The sequence below is a fragment of the Lepidothrix coronata genome, unplaced genomic scaffold (genome assembly GCF_001604755.1).
Source record: "Lepidothrix coronata isolate B3197 unplaced genomic scaffold, Lepidothrix_coronata-1.0 Scaffold39, whole genome shotgun sequence".
NCBI lineage: Eukaryota > Metazoa > Chordata > Aves > Passeriformes > Pipridae > Lepidothrix > Lepidothrix coronata.
This window is the reverse complement of record NW_016690219.1, coordinates 4,860,796-4,887,464: the sequence shown is the minus strand read 5'-3', so window position 1 is coordinate 4,887,464 and position 26,669 is coordinate 4,860,796. Positions and strand designations below refer to the sequence as shown.

At 38.0% G+C, this 26,669-nt stretch overlaps 1 protein-coding gene across 12 annotated transcripts in view; it reads right to left on the bottom strand.

Moving 5' to 3' along the window:
- SUPT3H (SPT3 homolog, SAGA and STAGA complex component) overlaps positions 1-26,669 on the bottom strand; it is a 308,388-nt gene that overhangs the window by 98,796 nt on the left and 182,923 nt on the right. For all 12 annotated transcript variants that reach the window (XR_001874457.1, XR_001874454.1, XR_001874459.1 and 9 more), the window contains exon 7: positions 1,325-1,400. Coding sequence is in view for 6 of the 12 variants with exons in the window: in XM_017813121.1 (XP_017668610.1) it covers positions 1,325-1,400 (76 nt within the window). In the remaining 6 variants the exon portion in view is untranslated. The remainder of the gene's footprint in view (positions 1-1,324; positions 1,401-26,669) is intronic.

Sequence of the window (26,669 nt, the reverse complement as noted above, 5' to 3'; positions counted from 1 at the left end):
ACTTATTATGTTCTATCTAATTGAGCTCATGTTATGCAATTGAATTTGTGCCTGAGTTTCTCTTGCTACTATCTTCTAACCACTGTAATTCTCATATTCTTTAATGACATTAAATGTCAGTGAAAAAGAACTTTATAGATATGGTCATTTAAAAACATTGTGAAAATAGCACTGAGATATTTTTATAGATCACAATCCCCTGGTCAGCAACATTCAATTTTATTTCTCAAATTTAAGATTTCTATTTGTTCTGTGTCCAGATGGCAATTTTCGGGTTTTCAAAATTACTTTATCACAAACCTCTCATTTCCTCAAGTCGCCCTAATCTGACGTATCATTTATCTAATGGCTCACAGATGTGTGATGCCAAATTATAACTAAACATAAAAAACATATTGAATTAAGAAAAGAAATGCTTGCAAAACATGTTTTCCTACGTTTGCTGACATTTGCTGATGCAGAACAGTATCTCAAATGTGTCATTTTTTAGCCATAAATGAGTCACTCTTTCTTTGAATTTAAAAGGAAGAACAAGATAAGGTCTCTCCTTTAAAGACACCATTGTGTTCAAGTCTGTGTTGTAGGATCATGTGCTGTTTTGTCATGATTTTTACTGGCTCCTTCGCCTCACTTTCTCTGACATCTGACCTAAAACCTTAGTCATCACTTAACCACTTCTGTAATGATGTTTTGCTACATGATCAAGCCCATTAATTTACAGCTCATTATAGTCATGGCCCACAAGTACTTCTAGTAAGTTGGTTTTCAGTGCTAGAAAAGCCCTAATTCTGTCATCATGTTATTAGTGTTGGAATGGCGTATACTGATGAACTTGGCTAATGTTGAACAAATTCCACAGCAGGAGCTTACAGCTTAAAATAGAAGAGTCTCTTTAGTAAGTTCTTTGTGTCTCTGCGGATCGGAAAATAAAAGCAGAACTTGCTGCTCTTCTCTAATTTTAGATGCATTCCGAAAAACCTGCAACCATGAAACTTCCTAATATGCCAACTTTGACACCACCATGACAACTTGAGGCAAGTGGTGGTTTTAATCCATTAACTCCTTACCAGTTCTATGGTCCTCACCAGCACAGTATCCCAGCACATGGAAAGCTTGGTAGATATTCAAATAAAATACTCTGCCCGATACAGCCTGAAACTGCTAAATTAACTGTTCCCAGGAGTTATGCAGAGAAAGAATTTAAAGTTTTATTATTGAGGATGAAACAAAAGTGCTTTCAAAAAACACGAGGTTCTGGTGTGCTCTCTATTACATGAAATAATAATCAAACATCTCCATACAGTGCAGCCATTATAATACTTACAAAAACTCAATTGCCGACTTTCACAGAATTCTGCGTACTGGACTGAGTCCATGGCTCGTGTTTGTCTTTCTGCTCTCTGACAAAAGAGTAAAAGTACATGATGTACCTTATTCCAACAAGAACTGCATTCCACAACAGAAATTATAGCGCCAAAGCGCCCTCGCCACAACCTTGAAGCAACCCTCCCAAATTAAACATGCATTGAACAAGTCAAGATGAAGAAATATAAACCACAGATGGGTTATTAGTCTTGTGAGTTAAATTTCCCACAGGAGGGTGTCAATTCCTATTTTACAAACCTGCCTGCACACGGCTCACCCTCGGGGATGAGGGCTGAGGCGGGAGAGGTGCTGAGCAGCCTGCCCTGACCGAGGGGCACGTTTAAACTGAAGCACATGAGCCCTCTGCCCACGTGCTTACAGGTGACCAGACAAATACAACGCTCTCCTGGATCGAGGCCAACACGTTCTGCCCTCTGCAGAACTGAACCCATGTGCATTTAAATTGTGAAATGAATAAATTCCATCACATTGAAGATGTGCCAGATGGAGAAGAGCATTAAAAGGCCCCTTCCCACTCTCAATACACAGTAACAAATAAGTGGTAAATGTATCTGTTTCTATTTTTTTGACTGTTAATGAATGCTTGAATTTTTATACTTCTGAACACCTCAGGAAAAGGAAGGAAATTAGACTGAATTAGAGTTTGTTCAAGAAAAACACCTTAAAATGTTCACTGTTGCATTTAAGAATGTATTTCACATGGGGTCCAATGACAACCAAAAGAGTGTACCTCAAAAGAGACAAGGTATGAAACCATAAACATTACACACACCCTCCCCTCCACATATATATGATGCCATGATTGAATCATGGTTGAAGCAGCACTGAAGTTTGTGGTCAGGTTTGAACACGTGCTTGAGCTCTGTTTACTTCAACAGAGCAGAGGGTGATTTTCACAAGGTAAGCATTTAGTCTCCACAAGAGATTAAATCCTTCCCGTAATGAGAGGCAGGAAGCAGTAGTCAGATTAAAAGGAATGATTATCCTTGTCAGAAGCAGACAACTTACTTCAATCTCTCAATCAAGTAGATTGTCTTAAACAACAAGGAAATGAATGTAACTGTCTTTGAAACTATAACTCAGTGACTAAATCATCACACCTGGTAAGAACAGACACTGTGGATACAAAGTGGGATCAGGAGTGGCTGATGGCACCAACACTGTACTTGTACAGCTCAAGAAACCGTCCATAAAGTAGGTAAAGCACAGGTGTGTCCACACCAAGGACAAAAAACAATAGGGAAAATCCACATGTACACACAACAGAAATTTTGCTCTGACTCCCTGTGCACTTTCATGTTCGATGAAATGGAAATCGCAGAGTTCTTTAATCTGATTTAATGGAAAACCAAAGGGATACTGGTAAGTCGATTTATGTTATCTATATAAGCTGCATTTGGCCTAAGCAATTCTCAAAAAGAAAATAAAATTAGTACTTCAAATACACAGTTTCCTCCTCTGTTTTCTGCCTTTTAGTTCACTCTTCTATGACAGTTCAATCCATCACTTATGAGGTCAAGTTGACAGTCAACATATTCAATTTAGCTGTAAACTAAACTACAAACTGACCAGGAACACACCTGGATAGTCCTTCTTTTCTTCTTTTCTATATCCAGTCAATCATTTCCACTGTATTTGAACTTTTAGTCACCAGGATAGAAACTGTTCTACTTAGGCATTTTCCAGTTCTATGCACACTTCTGGCATCTTTGACTGCATTTTCTGGAGCTGCCATTTCAAGTTACTAAAAATTTTCAGTTAATCCATTCCATCAAGACATTAAGGAAGTCTAGACTGAGTTTGTATCCTTTAAAAATAATTTTCACAATGCATGCTGCAAAACTTCAACCCATTACAGAGCTCAATTTTGCCTCCGAATTGATTCAGCCAAACTTCTGAAAATAGAAGGCATCACCAAAATCATCTAATCTGAACTTCTGCATAGCACAGGACACTTCTCACAAAATTCATCCTAGAAATGGCAGTCTTAGATTCCTTGTGTAATTTTACTGTATGCTTTAGAAAAGCATCTAATTTGGGGGTTTAGTTTTTCACATAGTAAGAGATAACATTTTCAAATAATTAAAAAAGCTAATTTTTTATGCAATGTGGTTTAAATTCTGTAATAATTTGTCTCTCTGGCAGTCAGAAATTACTATTTGGGTACTATCAGATAATAAGGAAATAATTTAACCTGAGGTGGCTCATCAAACAGACTGAGCTTCGCTGTGACAACCCTCCCTTCTAGAAGTGTCTTGTCCAACCTCCCAACTTAAAGGAAGACTCTTGCCCCAACCACTGGAATTCAGCTATGGCTTTCTCTAGCAAAGTCTCAAACATCACCAAGGACAGAGGTTTTATGGCATCCATCATGTACTGATGCACAGGGTCACCCTGTCCCAGATGCAGAAACTCACTGAGGTTCTGTTGGTTCAACTCAGAGTTTTCAGGACCTGTGTGGCCTGAAGCTCCAGCAAGCAGTGTGCCACCTGCTCTTAATTTAGAACCATCAACAGATCTACAGAATGTGTATTCTGCCTTTTTGGCCACATTTTGGTCCACACTGCTGATGAAGATATTGAACACTATGGGCCCCAGTATCAATAATGGGACATCCCTTTTTTTTCTGTTGCCACCTGTATGTCAAGCCTTCACAATCAGCAGTCCCAGGGATTTAAAACCCCTTGCAAAAACAAGGAAGGCATGGAAAAACAAAATGACATGACAAAGAAAAAAGGCATGTAGAAATTTGACAAGGATACTTTAACTTTTACTGACATTCCATAAGGTAATATGGGAACTGCAAAACCAGATTCATCCCAAGAGCAGTTATGTTTAAATTAAATGATTTAGCAATGGCTACTCTCAGCAGATAGACTACAAAGCTCTGAAAATCCATCCTGTCAAAGGCTACAAGTTTCATTAAAAGTATTACAAGTTTCTTTATAAGTGAAAAAACTCAAAAGTTTTATTAAAGGAGAGGTGCTGCTGAGGGATTTTTCCAATAAAGTCTAAATTTCTCATTACAAATTGTCTACAGTAGTTGTCTAAACACTGGACTTAATGTTATTCTTAAATACTAAATAAATACTTACAATTACTGTCTCTCTGTATGAATATTTTTAATTTAGTAAAATTACCTACACATATGAGAAATAAAACTGTTTTCTGCCTTCAATTCTGTCTTTAAAGTAATTCTTTCTTCAAGGTGGATTCTCATGCGATGCTCTAAACCACCACCAAAGAAAACAGTGATTGTCATAAATGACTGGACTCTATTTTCTTCCTAACGCATTTTAACAAAAAAAACCCCACCACATCCTGGCATGGAACCTCACAGTTCAAGGGATAAGGAGAGCCATTCCATCAGTCCTACCAGTGTTGGAATAGTCTATAAATAACCAGCTCATGCAGGAGAAATGAACAGAGGGATAGCACTATTGTATCATCTTTAAGGAAACACCCAAGTAAAAGACAACAGCAGATCATCTTTCCTCTTCACATCTCAACATCACAAACAGTACTTTTTTTCTCTTACACCATCCCTGCTTTGAAAAAATGTAATGTTCCCTTACCTTTGAATTTCTAAGGTATATTTTATAAACTCAAAATGAATCAATAACATGAAATAAAAAGGGAGAAGAAAGAGAAAGAGAGAATGAGCACATCACTGTGAACACAGAATGACTCCAGGTCAAAGGAGTTTAAAGAAAATGGCATTCAGTATTGGAGAAGAAGTCACAGAAACTTTAAGTTAAAATAACTTTAACTGTAAGTAATGCTTTCTTCAATTTTATGCAAGTGAAATTTTCCAAATTCTGTTGTTGGAAAGAGTAGCAAGTCACTCCAACAGGACTGAAGTCCTCTTTCATCAGTATAAAAGCCAGTTTGCTGGGAATCTTTCCTACATGAAGAAACAGTGAAACTCCTGATGATACACCACCTTGAAGCAATCTCAGCTGGAAAGCAGACACAGTAAGTTACAGCAACGACACTGCTCATCTGGTTTATCAAAAGAATTAAAAATAGACAGTTTTTACTCCCTCTCTAGTAGTACCAGTCACTCTAAGCAGTTAAGAAGCTGACTTATGTGGTGTATAGCAGAGTTAAAATACTTTGCCTGCTTTCCTTGGAACATGCTGAAGGATGCAGTAGATAGGACCTGGCACAGTAAACGTCTGCTTAGTCTTCCAAAAATGTGTTGCATTATATCTTTCTTTCAGTATAAAAAAAACTAAAAAGGGAAAGGAAAGAAAAGGTAAAGAGTTGCATGTTGTTGCCTCCCCTCCAGGATGAAAAATAACCTTATTTTTTATTCCATTTTAAAGCTTTCACACTTGACATACAAAGCTCTTTGTGTGGGGGGAAGGCAAGAGGCCAAACATTAACTTGCTTACCGACTACTCCGTGTTTGGAGGAAATGTGCCGAGGAGCTGCTAAGCTGGAACATCTGAGAAACATTGGAGGCATGGCTGGACACCCCTGTGTTTGGCAACAATGTTAAGGATGAAGGCTCTGGCTTCCCAAACCACTCACATATTCATCTTGTGGCGCGATTTCCTGATTCCCTTTGCTCAAGACCTCTCATTGTGTGCCTATCACAGCTTCCAAGGAGCCAGGTGGCTACACCAGGGAAGAGCAAAGCTGCCCTGCAATGGCTGATATTACCAAAGTAGTATGTTAAATAATTTATTTTTTATTTACACTAGAGAATAACAGGGCACTGTGTGCTGTACCTGAGAGCTCTGGGGTTGGAGGACAAAACCAGCAGGGTGATGGAGGCCCAAACTGTAGGGTGGTTGTAGGGCCACAGAGATGCTCCGAGGGCTGGAGCCCCTTTGCTCTGGAGACAGGCTGGGAGAGCTGGGGGTGTTCACCTGAAGAAGATCCAGGGAGACCTTAGAGACCCTTTCAGTGCCTAAAGGGGCTCCAAGAAAGCTGGAGAGGGACTTGACACAAGGGCCTGGAGTCACAGGACAAGCGGGAATGGCTTCAAACTGACAGAGGGCAGGGTTAGATGGGATATGAGGAAGAATTTCTTTCCTGTGAGGGTGGTGAGGCCCTGGCACAGGTTGTCCAGAGAGAAGCTGTGGATGTCCCATCCCTGGAAGTGTTCAAGGCCAGGTTGGATGGGACTTGGAGCAACCTGGTCTACTGGAAGGTGTCCCTGGCCATGGCAGGGGCTTGGAAAGAAATGGTCTTTTAAGGTTCCTTCCAAACCAAACGATTCAGTTTTTCTGTGAAAAATTACCTAGATTAAAAAAAATAATCTGAGAAATAAAGTAAAAGGTAGCTCAGTATTGAGGTGTTTACAAAATATGCTGAAAATACACTTTTAGTCTTCTGTATCTTGACATTATCTGAGATTATCACTATCTGAAGACTTTTGTTACATAAAGGAAAAAAGTATTTACTCTTCTGAGAATCACTTGAATTAGTAAGCAAAGGAAAAAAAAGGAGTTTAAGCTTCAAAGTTCTAGCTTACCCAGAGTTTTATACAGAAAATAAAAATGCCACTTAGGGAAAGGTCAATAGCTTTTGTAATGTAATACTTGATTTGGCTATAAAGTACACACATACAGGGAATATTTTTACCCACCCCTTATAGAACATACCATACATTCTGTAGCAACCATTAAGCTGAACAAGTCCACATAGCAAACTTGAGGCTTTTGACATAATACTGGTTTTGAGTGCTCATGTGTTTAGTGCAAAGTGCCCAATATTAGAAGAAAAGATGAGGTCTTTTTCTGGCAGACCAAGGTGATCTCAATTTTAATGTATGTTAACAGTAAAAACAGTTTTGCTTTTTTCTCTACAATATTTTTAACCTCATTCCCTGCAATAAACAGAGTTTAAGACCTTAAGAACCTTAAAAATCCTAATTGTTACAGAGATTTTAAGGATATATAACTGTAAATGACAAGGAAAAAACCCTGTGTATGATTACAAATATTAAATATTAGTTAAAATATAATTTTAAAATAAAATTATAATTCTTCATTATAGAAAATTGGTGATTGTCTGTCCAGGGACAAAAGATGGGATTCACTTGAAGAACTGAAGATATCTGCAGTATCCTAATTAGTCATCCAAAGTCGCTTTATAGTAAAAAAGGTATTACACACTTTCAGTGAGCAGCTTCATCCTAAACTCACTGTTTAAAATGTCAGATGAACGACATCTGTGAATTTGTCTGAAGTTCACCAACTGTGGGTATCACCAACGGAGCCCTGGGGACACCAGTTTAGGTCTGCAAATCCACGGCACAGACATCCTCAGAAAAGCAGGAAGAATGCTCCTCTACTGAGTGAGGAGTGAAGAACAACATCACCAAGAGGGCAACTTCCATTTCAGGGCCAAGCAAAAGCCCAGACTAAAGGATGACTCAGTAAATTCGGTTCCTGCTCTGAGCTCAAAGCAATGCAAGTCCAAACAAAGGCGGCTCTGTACCCGGCTGTGTGTTAACTCCATTCATCTCCCTCAAACTATGAAACGTGTAATCTAACAAAGTATGTGCAGATAAAGAGGGGGAAGGGAGCTGGCAAGACTATTTAAGATTATGTAAAAATTTCAAGGGAATTATGAAGAAAGAAAGCAAATGAAATTGCACAGACAATAACAAAATGAATGGATTAATTCCCAGCAGTCATGATCTCATTGCTTAAGGAATAAATAAAACTGACCTCCTGATAGGGACTTGTTGCCCCTGTAATACTTTGCCCTTAAACATATGCAAAATCTACACATACTGTATTCATTTGAAACAGTTCCATATCATAGCCAAATTCCTTGTCCAAATTTATTACTGCTAGTCTGAAATGTGGAGCTGGAACCTGGAAACGAAACATTTCCATTTCATGGAATATCTTTGATTTCTACAGGAAAATATTTTTTTCTTCTATAATAAGTATCATAGTGAATTCTGTAAAACTATGTGTTAAATTCATGGCTATCTTCTACCAGTGCTTTCCAAAAAACATAAAATAATTTTGAATAAACTATGCTACTAAATAAAAAAAGTTATGGGAGATATATTGATATATTAATAAACCAAGACTACTGACTTCCCTCACTTTTCTGGTTGAGGACATTGTAGCACTTTACTGTGGTTTCCATCTGGCTGTACATCAAAAACTTGACACACCACGTTAATACTAGGATACCTTTATATCTTCTGGATAACATTCCTCTGAAAATTTATCCCGACTCTGTATCCATTCATAAATGAGGTTTATATAAACAGCTTTAGCATCTCACCAGTAAACCCTCCAGTCATCAAAACACTCATCACTGCAACGTCTGGAGATACAGAGAGCAAAGCAGATGCATTTGCATAATTAATTTTACTTTTTTTGTCTTAGTGGCAGTCAAAACCAGCCATTGTACTCTATTTTTTAAATATTTGTTTTAGCTGACATGCTGTTTGGACTCGTGTACAGAAATTCGTGAAGAAGCTTTTGCTCCAAGGCTTCCTCACCATCCTGGGTGTGGAACAGGGTTGGAGGATCCAGTCCTGCTCCTACTGATCCAAATGGAATGGCATGAGGTGAAGGGGGTTATTTCCACTGAAAGTTAACCAGGCAATCAATCCTAGACATAACCAGCTTCAGTGAAACTCAATGCCCGGACATATTCTATCTGTTCACCCAGCTACAATATGTCCAGAATTACTCACTTTATAGCCACAACTTTTTAAGAAATACATCCAGTAAAGTTTGTTAAACTGAGCTGCAGGTAAGTTTGGGAACAGCTGGAGACCAGCCTCTAATTCACTGGCTTTAACTGAGAAATGCAAGCAAAAGAATAAACCTAATTTAGAAAAAAATTACATGGCAAAACTCTGCCCCTTTAATAGCCATCATCATTGTAAAATGACATTTGAGAGTTTGGCTACTGTTAAACGAGAAATGAAGGAGGAGGAAGTCCTCAAAAGAATTGTTCTTACACACTTTGTGTTGAAAAGGAAAGAAAGGAAAGTGAACCCACGGTACACACTAGTGAGCAATAACTGTGATGAAATTCATTGTATCACAGGACAACTGTGTGGAGCAGGTCTGCTGACTGACACTGAAATGCCCTCCCGAAGCTTCACTATAAAAGGACGATCAAAACAAGATTAAAGAAAACTTTGACTGACAGAAACCTGAGCAAGTTTCAGACCATATGAACAATATATATTAATTTGAATCCTGTTTCTTATTTTTAATCATTATAATTCTGTTTTTTCCCTTCCCCTTAATAAAACAGACTTGTCTCATATTCATTCCCAGTAGAACAGCCAATTCTCACAGTATCTGCCATTCTTTGGGATATCACCATCCTTCAGAAGAAATTACCATTCTGTGCAGGAGGTTCACAAGCAATACAATCCTACAGGCATATCCATGCAGGCATCCTTGGCAAGTGATGCTTTTTATGTTATTTTAATCGGAGCAGAATGAAAAGAGTTTATAATTAAAAATGTGGGTTTTTTTTTTCAGTTATGCTGTTTCTTGATTTCATTTCTTTTTAAAAAACAACTTTCAAAATAATGGCAGAACATACATGCACAAACAAAAAATTCAAGGCACAAAATTTTTGCTTTATGTACAAGTAATTTAGTGTGCATTTAGATCAATCCAGTTCATAAATCTGAATTTGGTCTTACGAATTACAGATGAAACTGGCTTTATAATCTCCCCAGCAGAGCTTCCATTAACATTATAGCTGTAGGATTGCACCCTATGAACACTCCTAACTTTAGGTTACACCTAGAATAAATGGTTATCATTCTCTTGTGAAAGGAAAGCAGAAAAATGGGCTCTCAAAATGGGACATGGATGCTCTATGGGGTGGACCCAGCACAAGACACTAATCTGTTTTTTAAAAGGAAGGCTACTCATTCATTAATTCACATAACTTATTTACTAAAAAAATGAGTAGAACATTTTAGCTCAGGCATTTTCCATGACAAATCCAAATCTGTCAACTTTTATGATGAATTTGTGTAAGTGTATTCATGAATGTCTTAAATGAAAACATTAAAAATAATTAGTTAAAATAAAAATACATGTTATTAAGTGTACGTAGATGTTCTGTCTTGGCATGTGACTTGAGAATGCACAGTTAGATGAATTTACTTTGTCTGCTAGGAGTCCACTGTAACCAGAGAACAATAGAGAGTGGTATTCAAAAATGTATTGCTTCCTTAACCCCAGAAGCATATAGACATTTCTCTACTTGTGGTATTTACACCACTGAATCTAATTCTGTGGTTAGAGCTTTAGTCTTTTGGAAAAGCCTTTCTAATTTGATAATTGCAAGACATGGAACTCCAGATAGAAATCACATCATGAAATTCAGGGAATAAGTGAGTCATACTCTGAGTTAGAGGCAATGCTTCCCTTAGAAGAACAGTGACCCCTATGAATTGCATATAATCTGCATGTTCCCAATATAAGAAGGATGTGGACCTGTTGGAGCAGTTCCAGAGGAGGCCATGAAGATGCTCAGAGATGGCTGGAGCATCTCTGCTCTGGAGACAGACTGGGAGAGCTGGGGGGGTTCAGCCTGGAGAAGAGAAGGCTCCAAGGATACCTTAGAGCCCCTTCCAGTTCTAAAGGGGCTCCAAGAGAACTGGAGAGGGACTTTGGACAAGGGTCGGGAGTAACAGGACAAGGGAGGAATGGCTCTAAACTAAAAGGGGGCAGGGTTATATGGGATATTAGGAATAAATTCTTTACTGTGTGGGTGATGAGGCACTGGAACAGGTTGTCCAGAGAAGCTGTGGATGTCTCATCCCTGAAAGTGTTCAAGGTCAGGTTGAACTGGGCTGGGAGCAAGCGGAAGGTGTCCTTACCCATGGCGGGGGGGGGTGGAACTCAAAGATCTTTAAGGTCCCTTCCAACCCAAACTATTCTGAGATTCTGTGATTTCTCAGAACAATTGATAGGAGAGATGTGTCTCACCTCCACAAGCTGAAATTGGCTGCCTTTTGAACAGCCCAGACTTCCTTAACCTCTCACTGTGCCAGGTATGAAGAGTATGGAAAGGAGACCCTAAAAATCGCTGTCTGAATTGAAAGGCTTTGAACAAAAGCATTATGCTATTTTTGATTTTAATTGGGACTCCATTCGTGACATTGAGAACAGAACTTGGCCTAGTGTGAATATTGCCTTTGTCAAAAGTTAATGATCATGTTTAATATTGTTATTTACTTAACTATGCAAACATTTCTATGCTGCTATTCATTATTGTTTCTTAATTTCTTTAAATACAAGCAAACTTGTCTTCATAGTAGCCTTGTGAGCATTATCTCCACTATATACATGAGAAATAGAACCATAAAAAGATCGTTTTCCCAAAGGCAGTTTGTTTAATTGGCAAATGCTTCTTTCCCACCCCCCCCCACCCCCACTTTCTCTTTTCTCTTTTTAATGCTAGAGAGGAAAAGGAAAACATGAAGATTCTGGGGTTTGGAATTAAGCTAATTTAAACCATCAGCTAATTTGACTAATTTGGAACAATCTATTTAGTTACTCCCTTACACCATGCCCATTGATAAATATACCACAAAATTATTAAGTGTTTACATAAAACCAAAGAAACATATGCTGTCATTAATTCAAAACAATCCTCACCATCCAAAGCCACTACAGGAGTTCTGTTATTAAACATCCTCATTCCCTTCTCTCGAAAAAATAAAGGGAAAACTGAAAAAATATATTTTTGAAATGCATAAAACTTTCGCAGCGATTGCATTTCATTTTGTCTCAGAAGTATAACTAAAACTTTTAGATGATATGTCACTGATGTGTCACTTAAAAGCATAAAAATTCAAAATTTTAATTTGTGAACTCAGATTTTGTTATTTTGGTTAAGATCAGAGGAATTCTTTGAGACTTTCAAGGCTCAAAGTGAAACTCATTGACTTATGGAAAACTACACAAGCATACGCTGATGTTCTGCTGTAGTAAAACCCCAGTTGGTTCATTGCAACCTTCCAATGAATTATCTCTTAAATAATCTTGGATCCGTTATAATCTCACGCATTTCGCAGCAAAACAAATGACAAAGCTGTTTTGGGGAGCCTCCTTGAGCCATCACAGGTTACCTTTAACAGAAGTAATTGTCCTGTGTGTCCTGCTCTCTTCCCCCAACACCCCTTCCTACTACAGACCCTTCATGCATTCATAAAAAAATGAGGTACCATGACAATAGTTTTGATGAGAATTTCTTCTTTTTTTTTTATGCTGAGGGGAAGGAGAGCAAAGAGCATCTACTGTACATGGCTTCATTACCATAAACTTTACTGATAGTTTATCCTGTTTCCTAAAGAAAGCAAAAAATCCCCTCCGTGTCTCTATTAAAAAGCCATCAGATTTGGTATCCTGGTGACACTTTAAAGAGCACATTATGTGGGAAAACAAAATAAACATTTATCCTGGCAAATGAAAGTGAATTTGGGTTTTGACGTACTTGGCAGAAAGGTAGAATTATATTCATGTAAAGTATGCAGAAAAACTAATATAATATTTAAATATTTGCTTAAGTAATATAGAATTTAAAACAACACATTAGAAGTAACATTTTTGTGAAATATTTTAAAGTTTTTTAGTATAAGACCGTGAAAGTAATACTTTCAGCTGAAATTTCAGCTTTCTACAGCCTTTGTTATGAACTCCCTTCACTTGTTAAGTGGTAAAGAGTCTTCATCTTCCACTGAGAAATCTTTACTTATTTTTCAAAGACAAAGGCAGTTCTTATCCTGAGGGTTTAAACTGATAATGAATATATGCAGCTTTCCAAAGAAACAACCCTTGAGATCTGAATCTTACAGGTACTGATGTAATGAAGCAATGTTAGCACTGTCTCAACCAAATCCTACAGCCCTATTCTTCTGCTTGCTATACATGCAAAATTATTTTCAAAATCCATTAGTTTGCAAAAAGACTTGATTCAGTGAAGGTAGACTTTTATACCTCTCAGAAAGCACTTGAATGCTGTATGCCAAAGACCTCTGAAATTCTCAATTACACTCAATAATGTAGCATTAATTAATAAATTGAGCTGGATACTGGATGCTAATTTTAGGTCCAAAAGTAAGGATTTTTATGTGCTGTCAAAATACAGAGATATTCCCTTTTGTAAATCTAAATTCATAATAGCTGCACATACCGAAAAAAATCACATTTACCAGAGTTCAGAATTATAAATTATTAGGAAATTTCAGGTATGATATTCTGATTTGCTAAGAGTATCTAAACGCATTAATTTATGATTCTACAATTTATTCTATTGTTCTATTTATTTATTCTATCTATAATTCTATGATTTAAGAAAAAGCTTTGCCTAATTTTACCTCATTTGGAGAGATATGCATAATTAGAAAATATCTTGAAACATTTTTCAATTACCATAATAATTCACAGCAACAACACCAGACTTCAACATAACTGTACACTGTAGAAATATGTAGATTTAAAATCTCTCAAAAATAATTCATTTCAATGTAAACTGATTTGTAAATTTAATTATGAACTATTAAACTAGCTGCTGGGATTTTCAGTTTTGCTAAATCAGCACAGCTCCTCAGAGGCCCATCATAAGAGAGAAGCTACTGTTTATTTCAAATCAGCAATTAAAAGGGATATAAGGAGTATTGAGACTGTGAGATATCAACAAAAGGGGACAGTTTGGGGAATTTTACTTTCACTCTTCCTAATTTGCACTGCCCGACACACAAATTTTTACGCTGCATTAATAATGGCTTTTGAACAAAACATTCATCCAGTCTGTTATAGAAATAAATTTAACGGGACACTATTTCCTGTGCACATTCTTAAAATTGCTTACAGTGAAAAGAATCCCTTCCAAAGGAGTCAGCACAATTCAATCCAACATGCAAAATATTTATTCACTTCTAAAAGGGGAAAACAAATAACATATAGAAAGAATGCGCTTTTTTTTTGTTCCAGTTTTATTCCAGTTTTGATTTTTGAAAGGTAGAAAGCCTTGAATTCAAGAACTTTGCATGAGTTCCTCCTGAAAAGGAAGCCACATCTCTAATTGCTGTTCAAAATTAGTTATAAAAACATTAAGTATACGCCATAGTTAAGATTGATATTCTTATTGCTGGCCACTGAAAGCTTTGCAAATATAATCTGAAAATGAAAATTACTTAATTTTGGAATTTGGAGACGTCAAAACCTGTTCATGTCTCTAAGGATTTCTCACATTCCATTTAGATTTTCCTGGAGGTTCAGGTTGAAATGGAGGGTTAGGTGGTTTTAGGGAAGTAGAGGGGTACCAAGATCTATGAAAAAAAAGAAAAATTTAAAAAATCACATATCCCTACCCATAGAAAAATGGAAAAAGGTCGAAATACTATACTTAAAAATTTAATATCATTGGGATGCAAAGAACAATGTCTTTAACAACAGGATTTTGAAGCACAGCTTTGAAGGTTAAGTGTATTTGGAATTAAAGGTGCTCACAGTGCAGGAACACTGACAGCCACAGTCTGGCATCAATTACTTGACTGCACTGTCAGAAGTTGCTGTGGATCCTCGTGCCATCACACATCCTGGAGAAAAATTACCCTTCACTGGTGGCATCTTGGCTTCCTCGGGATTTCTGAATTTTTCTGACACTTTTATAGTCAAATCTACTATTTCTCAAAGATGCTAATGTCTCTTCAGCATTTTTTGTCTCTTTCTTTAGAACACAGTTCAGGGTACCAAGGCTGGCAGACACAGCAGCCACCTCACTAATCCATTTCTCTAATACTGGAACCAGGAATCAGATCTCCAGCCTTGGGGCACACCAAGAGTTAACTCCAATTTTGAGAAGGGTGTGATTAGTAGCTGGAAATCTGTCTGACTTTAGTACATCTGAGGCTGCTATTACAATTTTCAGATATAAAATAATTAGCTGATGATATGAGCTGACAGCTAATACATCTACAATAAACATTAAAAAAGTGATTTCCAAGCGGATGTAGGGAACGTGTTCCGTTTCCAAGCTGTTTGATATGGTCTGTGTAAGGAGCGAGGACTCGATACCAGATGCTGTATGTTCTACAAGCTTTTTCTGCAGATGTCTGAAGCCTGAGAAAATCAACAGTGCTTTGAATAACACTCTTAGTAAAAGCATCTTCTTGTCAGAGTCGCTGTATGATATAGGATATGGATCCCACACAAGTGGATGAACTGATTTTAAATAATACCATCTGACAATGGGAGAAAAAACTCTCAGTAGGTCTGACAAAGTCCTGGAAATGGCTGTTAGCCTTGGGAAATAAAATCCAGCCCTCTGACAGAGCCTACCCGTCCTTCGTTCGTTTGATCAGATGGAAAACCAAATTTAATGACTGTTTCCGAAGTTCCGGAGGCAAAGTTTCAACAGCACTTAACGCTCCTACCAAGGAGTGTCTTTGCCCCTCACATGTGCCATTCAAAAGAAGAGTCTGGAAAAGATGTTACAGAATTATGTGAGAATAAAATATATGCATCAATGTATTTTTTGTATGACCACTTTGCACTGCTTTCTTACCACTGCCTTTAAAGAAAGGCAGATGCACAGACATCACTATGGCACAGAAATTCTAAAAGCCACTACCTCCATAAAAAAGCTAAAAGAGCTACCTCTGAAGTCATAACCCAAACATTCAACTGAAAATATTTTTTTTTCTGCTCAAAAAGAATCCCATGGTTCCCTACTTGATAAATATCTTCACATAAATTATTTTCTAAATTTATTCTCTGTGCAAAATTGGTATTTTTGCTAGTGACAGTATTACGGTCTTGTTTTCCTGGAAAATTTAGGTCTAGTTGTGGATTCACTTTTTCAAGCCAAAGCAGCAGCAATGCCTAGTTTTTTCTCATGTTTTAAAGTTAGTTTAATGCAAATCCCAGATTATTAATAGAGTCAAATGCTGATCCCATGAGTATCTGTAAGAACAAACTCCACGTGCACGTCTCCATGAGGACTTTATGTAAGGTAACTATCTGAAAATGAGAACTGTTACTGTTTTTCCTGATTATCCAAATTAAAATAACCTTTTCTGATTAATTTAATGAAAGTGTGTACCTGTCTAGGTATCCTCAATTTTGAACAAAGATGGTAGAGCAAAACAAAGGAATAGAGGAGACAAAATTTAAAGCTTGAGAGGCTAAACATCCAAATGGAAAGATGCTCCTTGTGTAGAGGGAATAAACTATGCCAGCACACCACCTGCGCTGCTCTGTTAGAAACATTGTGGGTCCTTTTTCCAGTGGACTGGGTAAGGATTCATCTCCCATTTTACAACATCTAGAGCTTAATTGTTTTACTTCACCATTTCAACAGACACTTGAGATGCTTAAATCTTAGTGTTCCTGATCCCATGGCTGTGGCACATGTGTGAAGCTCTCACCCAGTGCAATTTTGCACAGCAGCCAGATCATATTCTTACGGAAGAATACAGCAAGCAACATCACAGATAAAATAAACCACAACGGCTGAGACAAAATGAAAGACAGAAAACCCTGTTCCTTATGTACATAAAACGTCTATTCCAGGAAATACCAGCAGTTACAGATTACAGAAAGTGCAGAAGCTGAAAAGTCCAATTATACACTACCTAGATTTTTGAACAGTTTTTAGAAATTTGAGATGGTTTATCATCTATGTGTTTTATAAAAGCTCTTCTATTTCTACCCCACCTGCCATTTTAATATCTGAAATGGGAAACTTCAGTGCAGAATCATAGGATGGTACAATAATTTACACCAGAAAAGGTTTGGGACCTTTCCAGAGATCTCTAGTTTGCTGAAAAAAGGGTCCAGTTAGATGAAGTGGTTTAGCACCCTGACCAATCAAGTTTGGAGTATCACCAAAGGTGGAGACTTCCTCAGTCTCTCTGACCAACCAGTTTCAAACTTTGATCAGTACTGTTTTTCTCCTATTACATATCAGTTCAAACTCTGTCCTTCACCATGCACTTTGAAGCAAGGTCTGGCTCCATCTCCTCCATACCCTGTCATCAGTCAGTTGTAAACAGCCATGAATTTTCCCTTTTGCCTCCTCTTTCTCAGGCTGAACAAGCTCTTGCCATCCAGTCTTTCCTCATTTGTCAAGTACCCTCTAAATTTCTTGGTGACCCTCTGCCAGACTTGCTTCAGTATTTCAAAGTCCTTCTTGTATTTGGGAGCACAAAATTGGACACAGATGCCAGACGTGGTCTCAGAGGTGCCAAATAATGGGGAAGCATTGTTTCCCTTGACCTGCTGGCAGGGGATATTGACCTCTTGCTGACACAGCCCAGTGCATGGTTGGCCCACAAGCTGTACTGGTGCATGGGGTTACAGCATCCCACATTTACTGTTGCTGACCTTCATGTCAGCCCATTTTTCCATTCTATCAAAAAGGTCCCTGTGAATGACAGGCCCACTTTCCAGACACTGGACTGCTGTGGATCATGACTCAGTGTTTATTTGCCATGCTATGAATTACTGCTTTTATTTAGTTTATAAGATCCAACAGCTAATCAAGTCTGAGTTTAATGCATAAGGAGAATCATAGATTCACAGAATGGTTTGGGTTGGAAGGGACCTTAAAGGACATCTCGTTCCAACCCCCTGCCTTGTTTATGCTTCAAGAAAATGCAGCACAAGGGGAAGCAACTACTGTGGTTATGAGATGTCCTGCACTTACTTTAATTCCTTCCATGTTAATTTATATGGGAAGTCAATAAAGTAAAATCATTTTAACACACATACCTGGTATTTGTCATTGTACTTGTGTTCTTATTCTTACTCCCAGTACTAAAATGATATCTCCTATAAAAAATCTGCCATAGGATTCTATTTTAGGGATAGTCTATCAGGTTACAAGTGTAGTCCTATCAGAATGAGTTTTAAAAGTAAAAATGCTGGTATTTCTCATATACCTCTTGATTCAGTAGGAAGCAATGTGCTTAGTATTGGATTATCCTTATGACCTTCCCCGTAGGCAACAGATCCTTTGGCTTTCCTTGTGACATCTGAACTCGAGTGTGAATGTAGGTGGGAAGGTTTGGCCTCTGGTGGCTTTGCAAATGAGAACATAAAATGACAACACTTGACCCGACTAACTGGGAAATAGGTAATCAAATCTTGTGGCATGCAGGCTTTTAGACTGGAATTTACTCAAAGGGAGATGACAATACAGAGATAGTGAATATTGAGTGAATCATGGGATTTTCGATTTTTTGCTTAAGTGCCTGTGACACAGGATCACAAAATCCTATCTGAAGTCAATCATATATGACAGGCAATACAGCCCAGGAGTTGGTAAACTGACCTCTTTACTTCTGAGCAGAAAAACTGCACCAGTCTGGCTAGTCCTGTGGTCAGAAGGAAAAAGGAAAAACAAAATGCCAAACCAAGAACAAAAGGAGAAAAGCAAAGACCAAATATACACAACGAGGGACAGAACAAATCTCCAATTAGCCCAGGTTCCAACAGTTAGGGGTGATGATTAGTGTCATTTCAAGATAAGCTTACAGTAATTATTTTCCTGAATATGCAGCACCCAGCAATCTGTGTCTGGAGCACTTCTTTAACCAAATGCATCATCTTTGTATTCAATAACCTTCAATAGACTTTTTTCCCCATTAAATTGTGCAATTCAATAGATCTGAGCTCATTTTGGCTATATTTAGCTGGAATACAGCCTGAAAACTACTTCCAGTGCTCCTCTCTATTGTCTGTATGCTGCAGACTGGATGGAGAGGCTTTGATGACACACAGCTTGCTCAGTCTGCTATTAGAGGGTAAATGCCAGTGTGAAAGAAAGGGATTCTTAGTGATTTTGTAGAAGGTATTTGCAAGGCTAACCCATGGGCCTGATTCAAACCAGGGTGTAGTTCACAGCTGGAGTCTAATATTGAGAAGGGCAGTGTTGTTCCCTCAGTGGATATAGAGAGTAAGGAGAGGAAAATGGGGCTTCTCTTCTACACCTTTCATGTCTAGAAATAGCAGATAAATGAAACTGCAGATAAATGAGCTTGACACTGCCTTAGGTTGAGGGCATGCATGAGCCTTCTATGGATTAAGCAGGAAAAAATCCTTTCCTTAATATTGGTTTGTGACTGTTCTCACCTATCTGTTAAATCCACGACCTTGCCTGTTACATCTCAGACCCCTCTCTTCTGCAGCAGTTGAAGCAGAACTCCATCAAATCCCCTTCTATTTCATGCCATAGGGAACCTTCCTCTACTGTCTGAATTTGTTACAAGATAGTATTTTCTTCCACACAAAACTTTTTGTGATATGAATCCTTAAATGGAAGGAAAGAGAAATCCAGGAGAGCACACTGGAACTTGGTCAAACAGTGGCTGATGACTCAAGGTGCTCCTGCCCCATGGAGCTTCACAGGTGGGAGTGAGAGAATGGGGTGGTTGTGAAGATTTATGCCAAAAAAAGGGTCTCTGTGCTGAGGTTTCAGTCTTGCTCTTAACAATAGTGAAGATAGAAAATCTCTTCCTTGCAAGACATGACAACAGGGAATGTCAAGGGTAATTCATTCATTCATCTTACAGCTCCACGGATTTTCCCTTTGAGCTTTGTGAATCCTGTGCAAAACAGTCTTGAAAATGGTTTTATTCGAGTGATGAATTCTTTCTGGAAAGCTCAAGATTATAGAACAGTGTAGACCTGGTTAACATCTTACCCTAAGAAATAAACAGTTGTCTTTCTTCTTCAGTCAGTAAAGACTTAACTATTAGGCTTAACGGAGCTTCAAAGATTAGCGATTTGCTACGTAAAGGTTCAAAGACCTGAAAAAATAACTTCCCCCTCAAAGCCTCAGAATTACATCCTGTCTTGTAAAAAGTTTGCATTATTGCATCTCTACACAACCTCAGAAAGGCAAATCTTTATCAGCACCAATTTGTTTAATCACTTTAAAGGATGATAGCAATTAAAATAACCTTCTACCAATGGATCTTTACCACTGATCCTTGTTCCCAATTCTTCAAAGTTGACATAAACAATAACTGTATTTTGAGTACCAATACATGGTGATTAATATACATAAGCAACAAACATGTTACACACAGGATCACAAATAAACACAGTATTAAATACACTTGGAAGGAGAATGTTTTGTTAGTCTTATATTTGGCTCCTAATCAAATTCTCAGTGGAAATACTGTTTATATGTATGTGTGTCTACATTTAATCAGAGATATAAATAATGTATGTATATAAAGTTTCCTTCCAAAAATTAAGTTAAAACACAGTTGTTTGGGTGTCAAAAATACAAAATACAACAGCCCAGAATCTTCCTCTTCCTCAGAGAAAGTAAACAGTGGCAAAAAAATACTCAAAGAACTAAAAGACAGAAAAGTAAATAACACCTTGCCCTCCCAGCAAAACTGCCTAAACTTGAACTATGAGCAACATTCATTGAAATGCTCTAAAAAACCCAATATTTTAACAGGACTGAAGACCCAAACAAATAGGTCACTTTATGTAACCATAGCAAGCAACCCCAACGCGAGAAAAAAACCCCAATAATCTAAAATTTGTAGCAGTGAAAAAAGTCTATGGATGCTGGCTGTAACAAGAAATTTTTTTCCACTCAGGAGCTTTTTCCCATTCCAACAAGAATGACACAACATTTACAGGCATATAGATAATAAGGAAAAACTGTTTCTGTTTATTTTTTGCTTAGTTTTAACCAATTCAACCATTACCCAAGAGAAACAGTGTTTTCCCACTATCCCAAACATTCCCAAGCAATGTGTAATCAGAGAAACCATTAATACCAGCAGGCTTATTTTTATACCCAATAATGCTTACAAATACTTGGATGCCCAGACAGCAAATTTAGAGTTGAGACGCTACTTGCTGTGCTCTCTTCGCACTCATCTGGAAACACTGAATGGACTGATGCAGTGAAATTAATTCCTTCTATATTTGCATTCACAACTTCCATTTTGCAATATTGAAAAAAAAAAAAAGAAAGGAAACATTGCCTAGAGAATAAAGGTTTTTGTCTTGATTGATGGTTCATCTACATTCTTTTTAATCTTGGCATCTCTGTATATCAAAAGCATTAAATAGTAAATAGGGAGCTGATGTGACCTTAAAGTCTATTATAGATCATCGTTACATTTTTTTATTGTACCACCAAGGTCCCAGTGCATACATAGAACCTGAGTCTCCAAAGAGAATCACCCCCAAAGCACCAGAAGTACTTTTCCTAACATCTGATGAACTACACTTAAATGTAACTTAAGATGTTTCTGGGAATGAAAAAAAAAAATAAAAAGCAAAGAAAAGGTATTTTTCCCTCTCATCTAGGAAATTAACTTCTCCCTGGATTGTTTCTCTCTCATTTCTGAGTACAGAAGACAGTCTAAGTTACTGAGATGTTTAAACTTTTAGGCAGGTACAGTCAAGTGAAATTCAGCCCAACTTGTAGTGATGCACTGAGCTCTCAGAGCAGCTTAAGGGGCTGGGAAAATGAGATCTTGGGTTTTTTTAATCAGTGTCCCAAGAGTGCAGTGTCCTTGGGGAGGAACTCTCCCACTCCTCTTTGAGTACCTTACCTAGCCACTATAAATCCCTTTCCAAATCCGAGACAATCTCCTCCTATCTTGACAGGACTCGTGGGTGAGTATGATATTGATTTACATTTAGGGCTGCAATTATTTAATCCATAAATAACGTATAAGTGAAGTTTTAATGGTATGGCTTGTCCTTCTGTGTCCTACCACTTTGCCTATATTGGACAATATTTGGTAAAGAATAAGGAACATTACTTTCTATTTTCTTTGTTTGAAAAAACTTAATGTTTTAAAATTTAAGGCCATAACTAAGAGTCTTAGAACGGTGAGGGTTGGAAGGGACATTGAAGATCATTTCCATCCAACCCGCTGCCATGGGCAGGAACACCTTCCACTAGACCAGGTTGCTCCAAGCCCCATCCAACCTGACCTTAAACACCTCCAGGGATGGGGCAGAGACAGTTCCTCTGGATAACCTGTGCCAGTGCCTCATCACCCTCACAGTAAAGAATTTCTCCCTAATACTTAATCTAAACCTGTCCTCTATAAGTTTAAAGAAATTTGAGTAATTGGTGTAAATGACGTAACACCAGAGCGCTGCGATCCTGTATGTGGAGCAGCGCAAGACAAACAGATTTGTGAGAGTATATTTTGAAGACAGCACAAAAAACTCCAGGGATTACACTCCTATTCTCAAGTGAATCTGAGCAACCTCACATACCTGTAGGCATATATACTCCATCCCTTTATTAGTTCCTCAAAATTCAAGCCTCTTTTACTTCTAATACTTTTTATCTGAGTCTTTCAGCCTCCACTGCCCACGTAGGGCCAGGATAGAAGCAGAATGGTCACCGACAACGCAGAGGAATTCCCTGCAAGATAAATGCATCCAGGGGAGGGCACAGAACTGTGTAGCTCACTGTAAAGAAGATACAAACACCTAATCAGCTGAATAAATCTCCAAACTCCACTATTTATACTGCTGGGGTCTCCAGTAGTGACAGTGGCAGATTTCTGCTCACATGCAAAAACACAAACCAAATTTTAACATTTTCATCTGCAGTCAAATCTTACCCCAAGATACATTCTTTCATAGGGTGTAGCTGTGAAAATAAAAAAAAAGGTTTAGGACTTATAAACTGTGATTCTAAAAATTAATAAATTACTAGATTAGGGCACCATATTGTGAGATAACAGAAGACATCGCTGAACGAAATGCAAAGATTCCATCCCAAAATATAGATTTTGTTGACAAGAATCTTAAATCAGCAAAGAAGTAAAAAAATAATTCTTTGAGAAGAAAAATAAGTTTAGCATCAAAATTAGATAGCAAAAAAGATGTGCTCTGAGAATCAATGCTTAGTAGAAGAAAATATCTTAGTTTATCTTCCAGCATGCAGTTCCTAATAAGTGTGTGTTGTCTGTACTTCCCATATGGGCTTTTAAATCAAATTCCAGTTTGTTATTGATACACCCTGCAGGAACAGATACTCCCTAAAGAGTAATGACCCCACACAGCACTTACACTGGCATAATTTTTGCCAGTGAAATGAGCATAGTAGGACTGAAAGGCCTCAGAGCTCTTTCTAAATAATTTCCTGCTTATTTTCTTTGTGCATCTTTTCCAAATTAGTACAATGAATCTGAGTACTTCAACACCATCTTTCAGATCCACCCTGAAGAGAAGAGCTCACAGCTGTTTATTTCTGAATTATGCCCTCAAATTTTCACTCTCCCAGTTAAAAGACCCGAGGCCCATGACCTCAGCCTGAGGGCAGTCACCACAGAGCAACCTGTGTCCATGCTAATGCTCTCCAAGAATCCCAAAGAGAGTGGCCACATCCAAACTGTGTGGTGGAGAGAGCTCCTGGCTCTGCTGGATCCCAGGAGTTCGTGGAGTCATAGAATATTTTGGGTTGGAAGGGACCTTTAAAGGCCATCTAGTCCATCCTCCCTGCAATTAGCAGGAACATCTACATCAGGTTGATCAAAGTCCTGTCAAACCTTACTTGAATGTTTTCAGAGGTGGGGCATCCATCACCCCTCTGGAAAAGCTGTGCCAGTGCCTCACCACCTTCATTGTAAAAAACTTCATCTTTACAGCTCATCTAAATTGACCCTCCATCACTTTGAAGCTGTTCCCCCTTGTCCCATCACTCCATGACCTTGTCCAAAGTCCCTCTCCAGCTCTCCTGGAGCCCCTTTAGGCACTGGAAAGTGCTCAAAGGTCTCCCTGGATCTTTCTCTTCTCCAGGCTGAACACCCCCAATTTTCTCAGCCTGTCTTCATAGTAGAGGTGCTCCAGCCTCCATCTTCATGGCCTCCTCTGGAACTGCTCCAACAAGTCCATGTCTTTCCTGTGTTGAGGGCCCAGAGGTGCACATTGTTTGGGACAACATAACCTGGCACAAGTCAAAATGTGACCAGTCAAAAGCAGATGATGATACTCCAGTAGGAAGGTCTATTCCTGGACACTGCCTAATTTACTATTACTTCCACCTTATTTCTATGACTAAACCAGAGTGAACTTTCCAGAGCACAATTCCTTGTATCCCAAAGTGCAGTCAGGTGTGTTTAGGTGTCTTGTCTGGACACAAATTAACTGTGTCTGAAGAAAGACAAAATTAAATGGGAGTAATTAAAAATCATGTAAAAACCTATGTATTCCAAACACACCTACACTGTAATGAAATCTACTGTTTTTTGCACAGAGTTTATTGCCTTGCTGTGAGCTTTGTACAGATTTCCCACCAAGAAAAGATATGTGAGCAACACTGGAAAAATCACATCCACAATGAACTTCCTAGAATAAAAATATGTATCTGCAGTTTTTAAATATCTAATGTAATTCATAGGACAATACACAAATCACAGAATCATAGAATCACAGAACAGTATGGGATGCAAAGGACCTTAAAGGTCATCTAGTTCCAACCTCTCACAAAAGAACCACAAAGTAGGGATAACTTAGTTTTACTATTTTGCTGGTTTCCAGCTGGCTTTCAAGGTAGTCTATTGTTGTAGGGAAGTTATTTTCCCTCCACTGTTTATTCAAACTTGCAATGTACTATGAAAGCATTATGGTAGCTACTGCAACTGAATTATTGCCATTTAACATATGAGTGTTGGAAATATACCCCTAAACTAGCAGTCAGAGTGACAGATGAATGGTGTTTCTCCTAATCCTATGGGAACAAAAGTGAAACAGAGCATTCACAGCGTGATGCTCTATGCATTCCTTTGTGTCAGTTCAGATTTCTGATGGCAAGACTTTTTCTTCCTGGGGGAGGTATTGGAGCTATAAAATAAACGATAAAAAAATGGGTCATTACAGTATTACTGGGAATTCAGCTTTGCAACTGTGTTGACCGAAGTTTTAAAGCAGCTACACTTGTGATTTTAGCAACGTGAAATGCAGAATTTGATAGTGGTTCTAACAGGAAAAAATAGAACTAGAGCTACAATTCACAAAATAACAGTCAAACCTGCAATTGGTTTAACTATGGACAGGAAGTCAGGAGGTTCTGAGGAGCAACATAAGGACACTTAAAATTGTATCTCTACCCAAAGTGCAAATAAGGAAAAGTTCAAAGATTTTAAATGAACATGTTCCTTCTTCCCACCCCCATTCAGCAATATCCCAGAGGAATATAACTCTCCTCTCTACTTGCAAGGTTTTGTTTATTGTGGATTCTGTCACACAGCAGGCAAAGGAAGGGAATTCCCGAGCACCATCAGCTCTGGCTATTCCACAGCCCAACCTGTACAGAGGAAGAAGAATGTGGGTACATTGCCATTCATGTAGCTCAAGAGACTGTCACCCATCATAAAAACAATTTCTACGATCCATCTCTCCTTCACATGCACAGTGAGAATTGTTTATTCCATCTATAACTGTTTCTAACTTGGACAAGTGTTTCACTAGTGCTTTACTGCTACCTCAGGAGGGCAAAATAGTAACTGTTAGGGGGTGAGACAGAGGTGCTATTCCAGTTTTTATTTTGCTTTGATTTTGCCAATAAACTCATTTGGTTTGCCACCACTTAATACTATTATTTTTATGTTAAGTCATCTAATTTTAACGTATTGATAAAATAATCACGTGTTATAACAAGCAACATGAATTTTGTTCTTAAATTCTGTCCTGTATTTTAAGAGCAGTCTGTGTTCCTTTGCACATTGTTGGTATTACTGTTTCAGAGACAGTCCCTTTGTTTCAATTTAAAATCACAGGATACACCAGTAAGTTCTATATACAACCCCATTAGCCTTTCTTACTAATATGACAGCATTGGTGGGTGTGTTTTAGTCAAGGAAGTATAGAATTGTTTGTTCTCCTTTAGTAATGTTTTCAGCAAAGCTTTGCCTACTCCTCCATGGTACAAATATGGAATAGACCTCACAGCACTGCAAGCAATCACATGAAAGCTTAGCTCTAATTTTATGAACTGTTTTAAAAGAAATTAGCATAAACAATATTTGCATTTTGTATCATAACTGAAACCATACTGCTAAACAATCATATCCTGTTTAGCCCATAATGACTTCAGAAATACATGTTTATCATCTGCTCTGGACAACTTAGCATGATTTTGGCCTAAGGCAAAGTGGAACTGAAATCATTTACAGTTGTCCAAACCAAGATAACCACACATTTCTGAAGTAATTGATACCTAAAAGGAACATTGCCTTTAGATTGCAGTTCATGATTTAAGTACACTAATTCCTCAAAGAATACTGTTAAAGTGTCCACTGGACTTCCTTC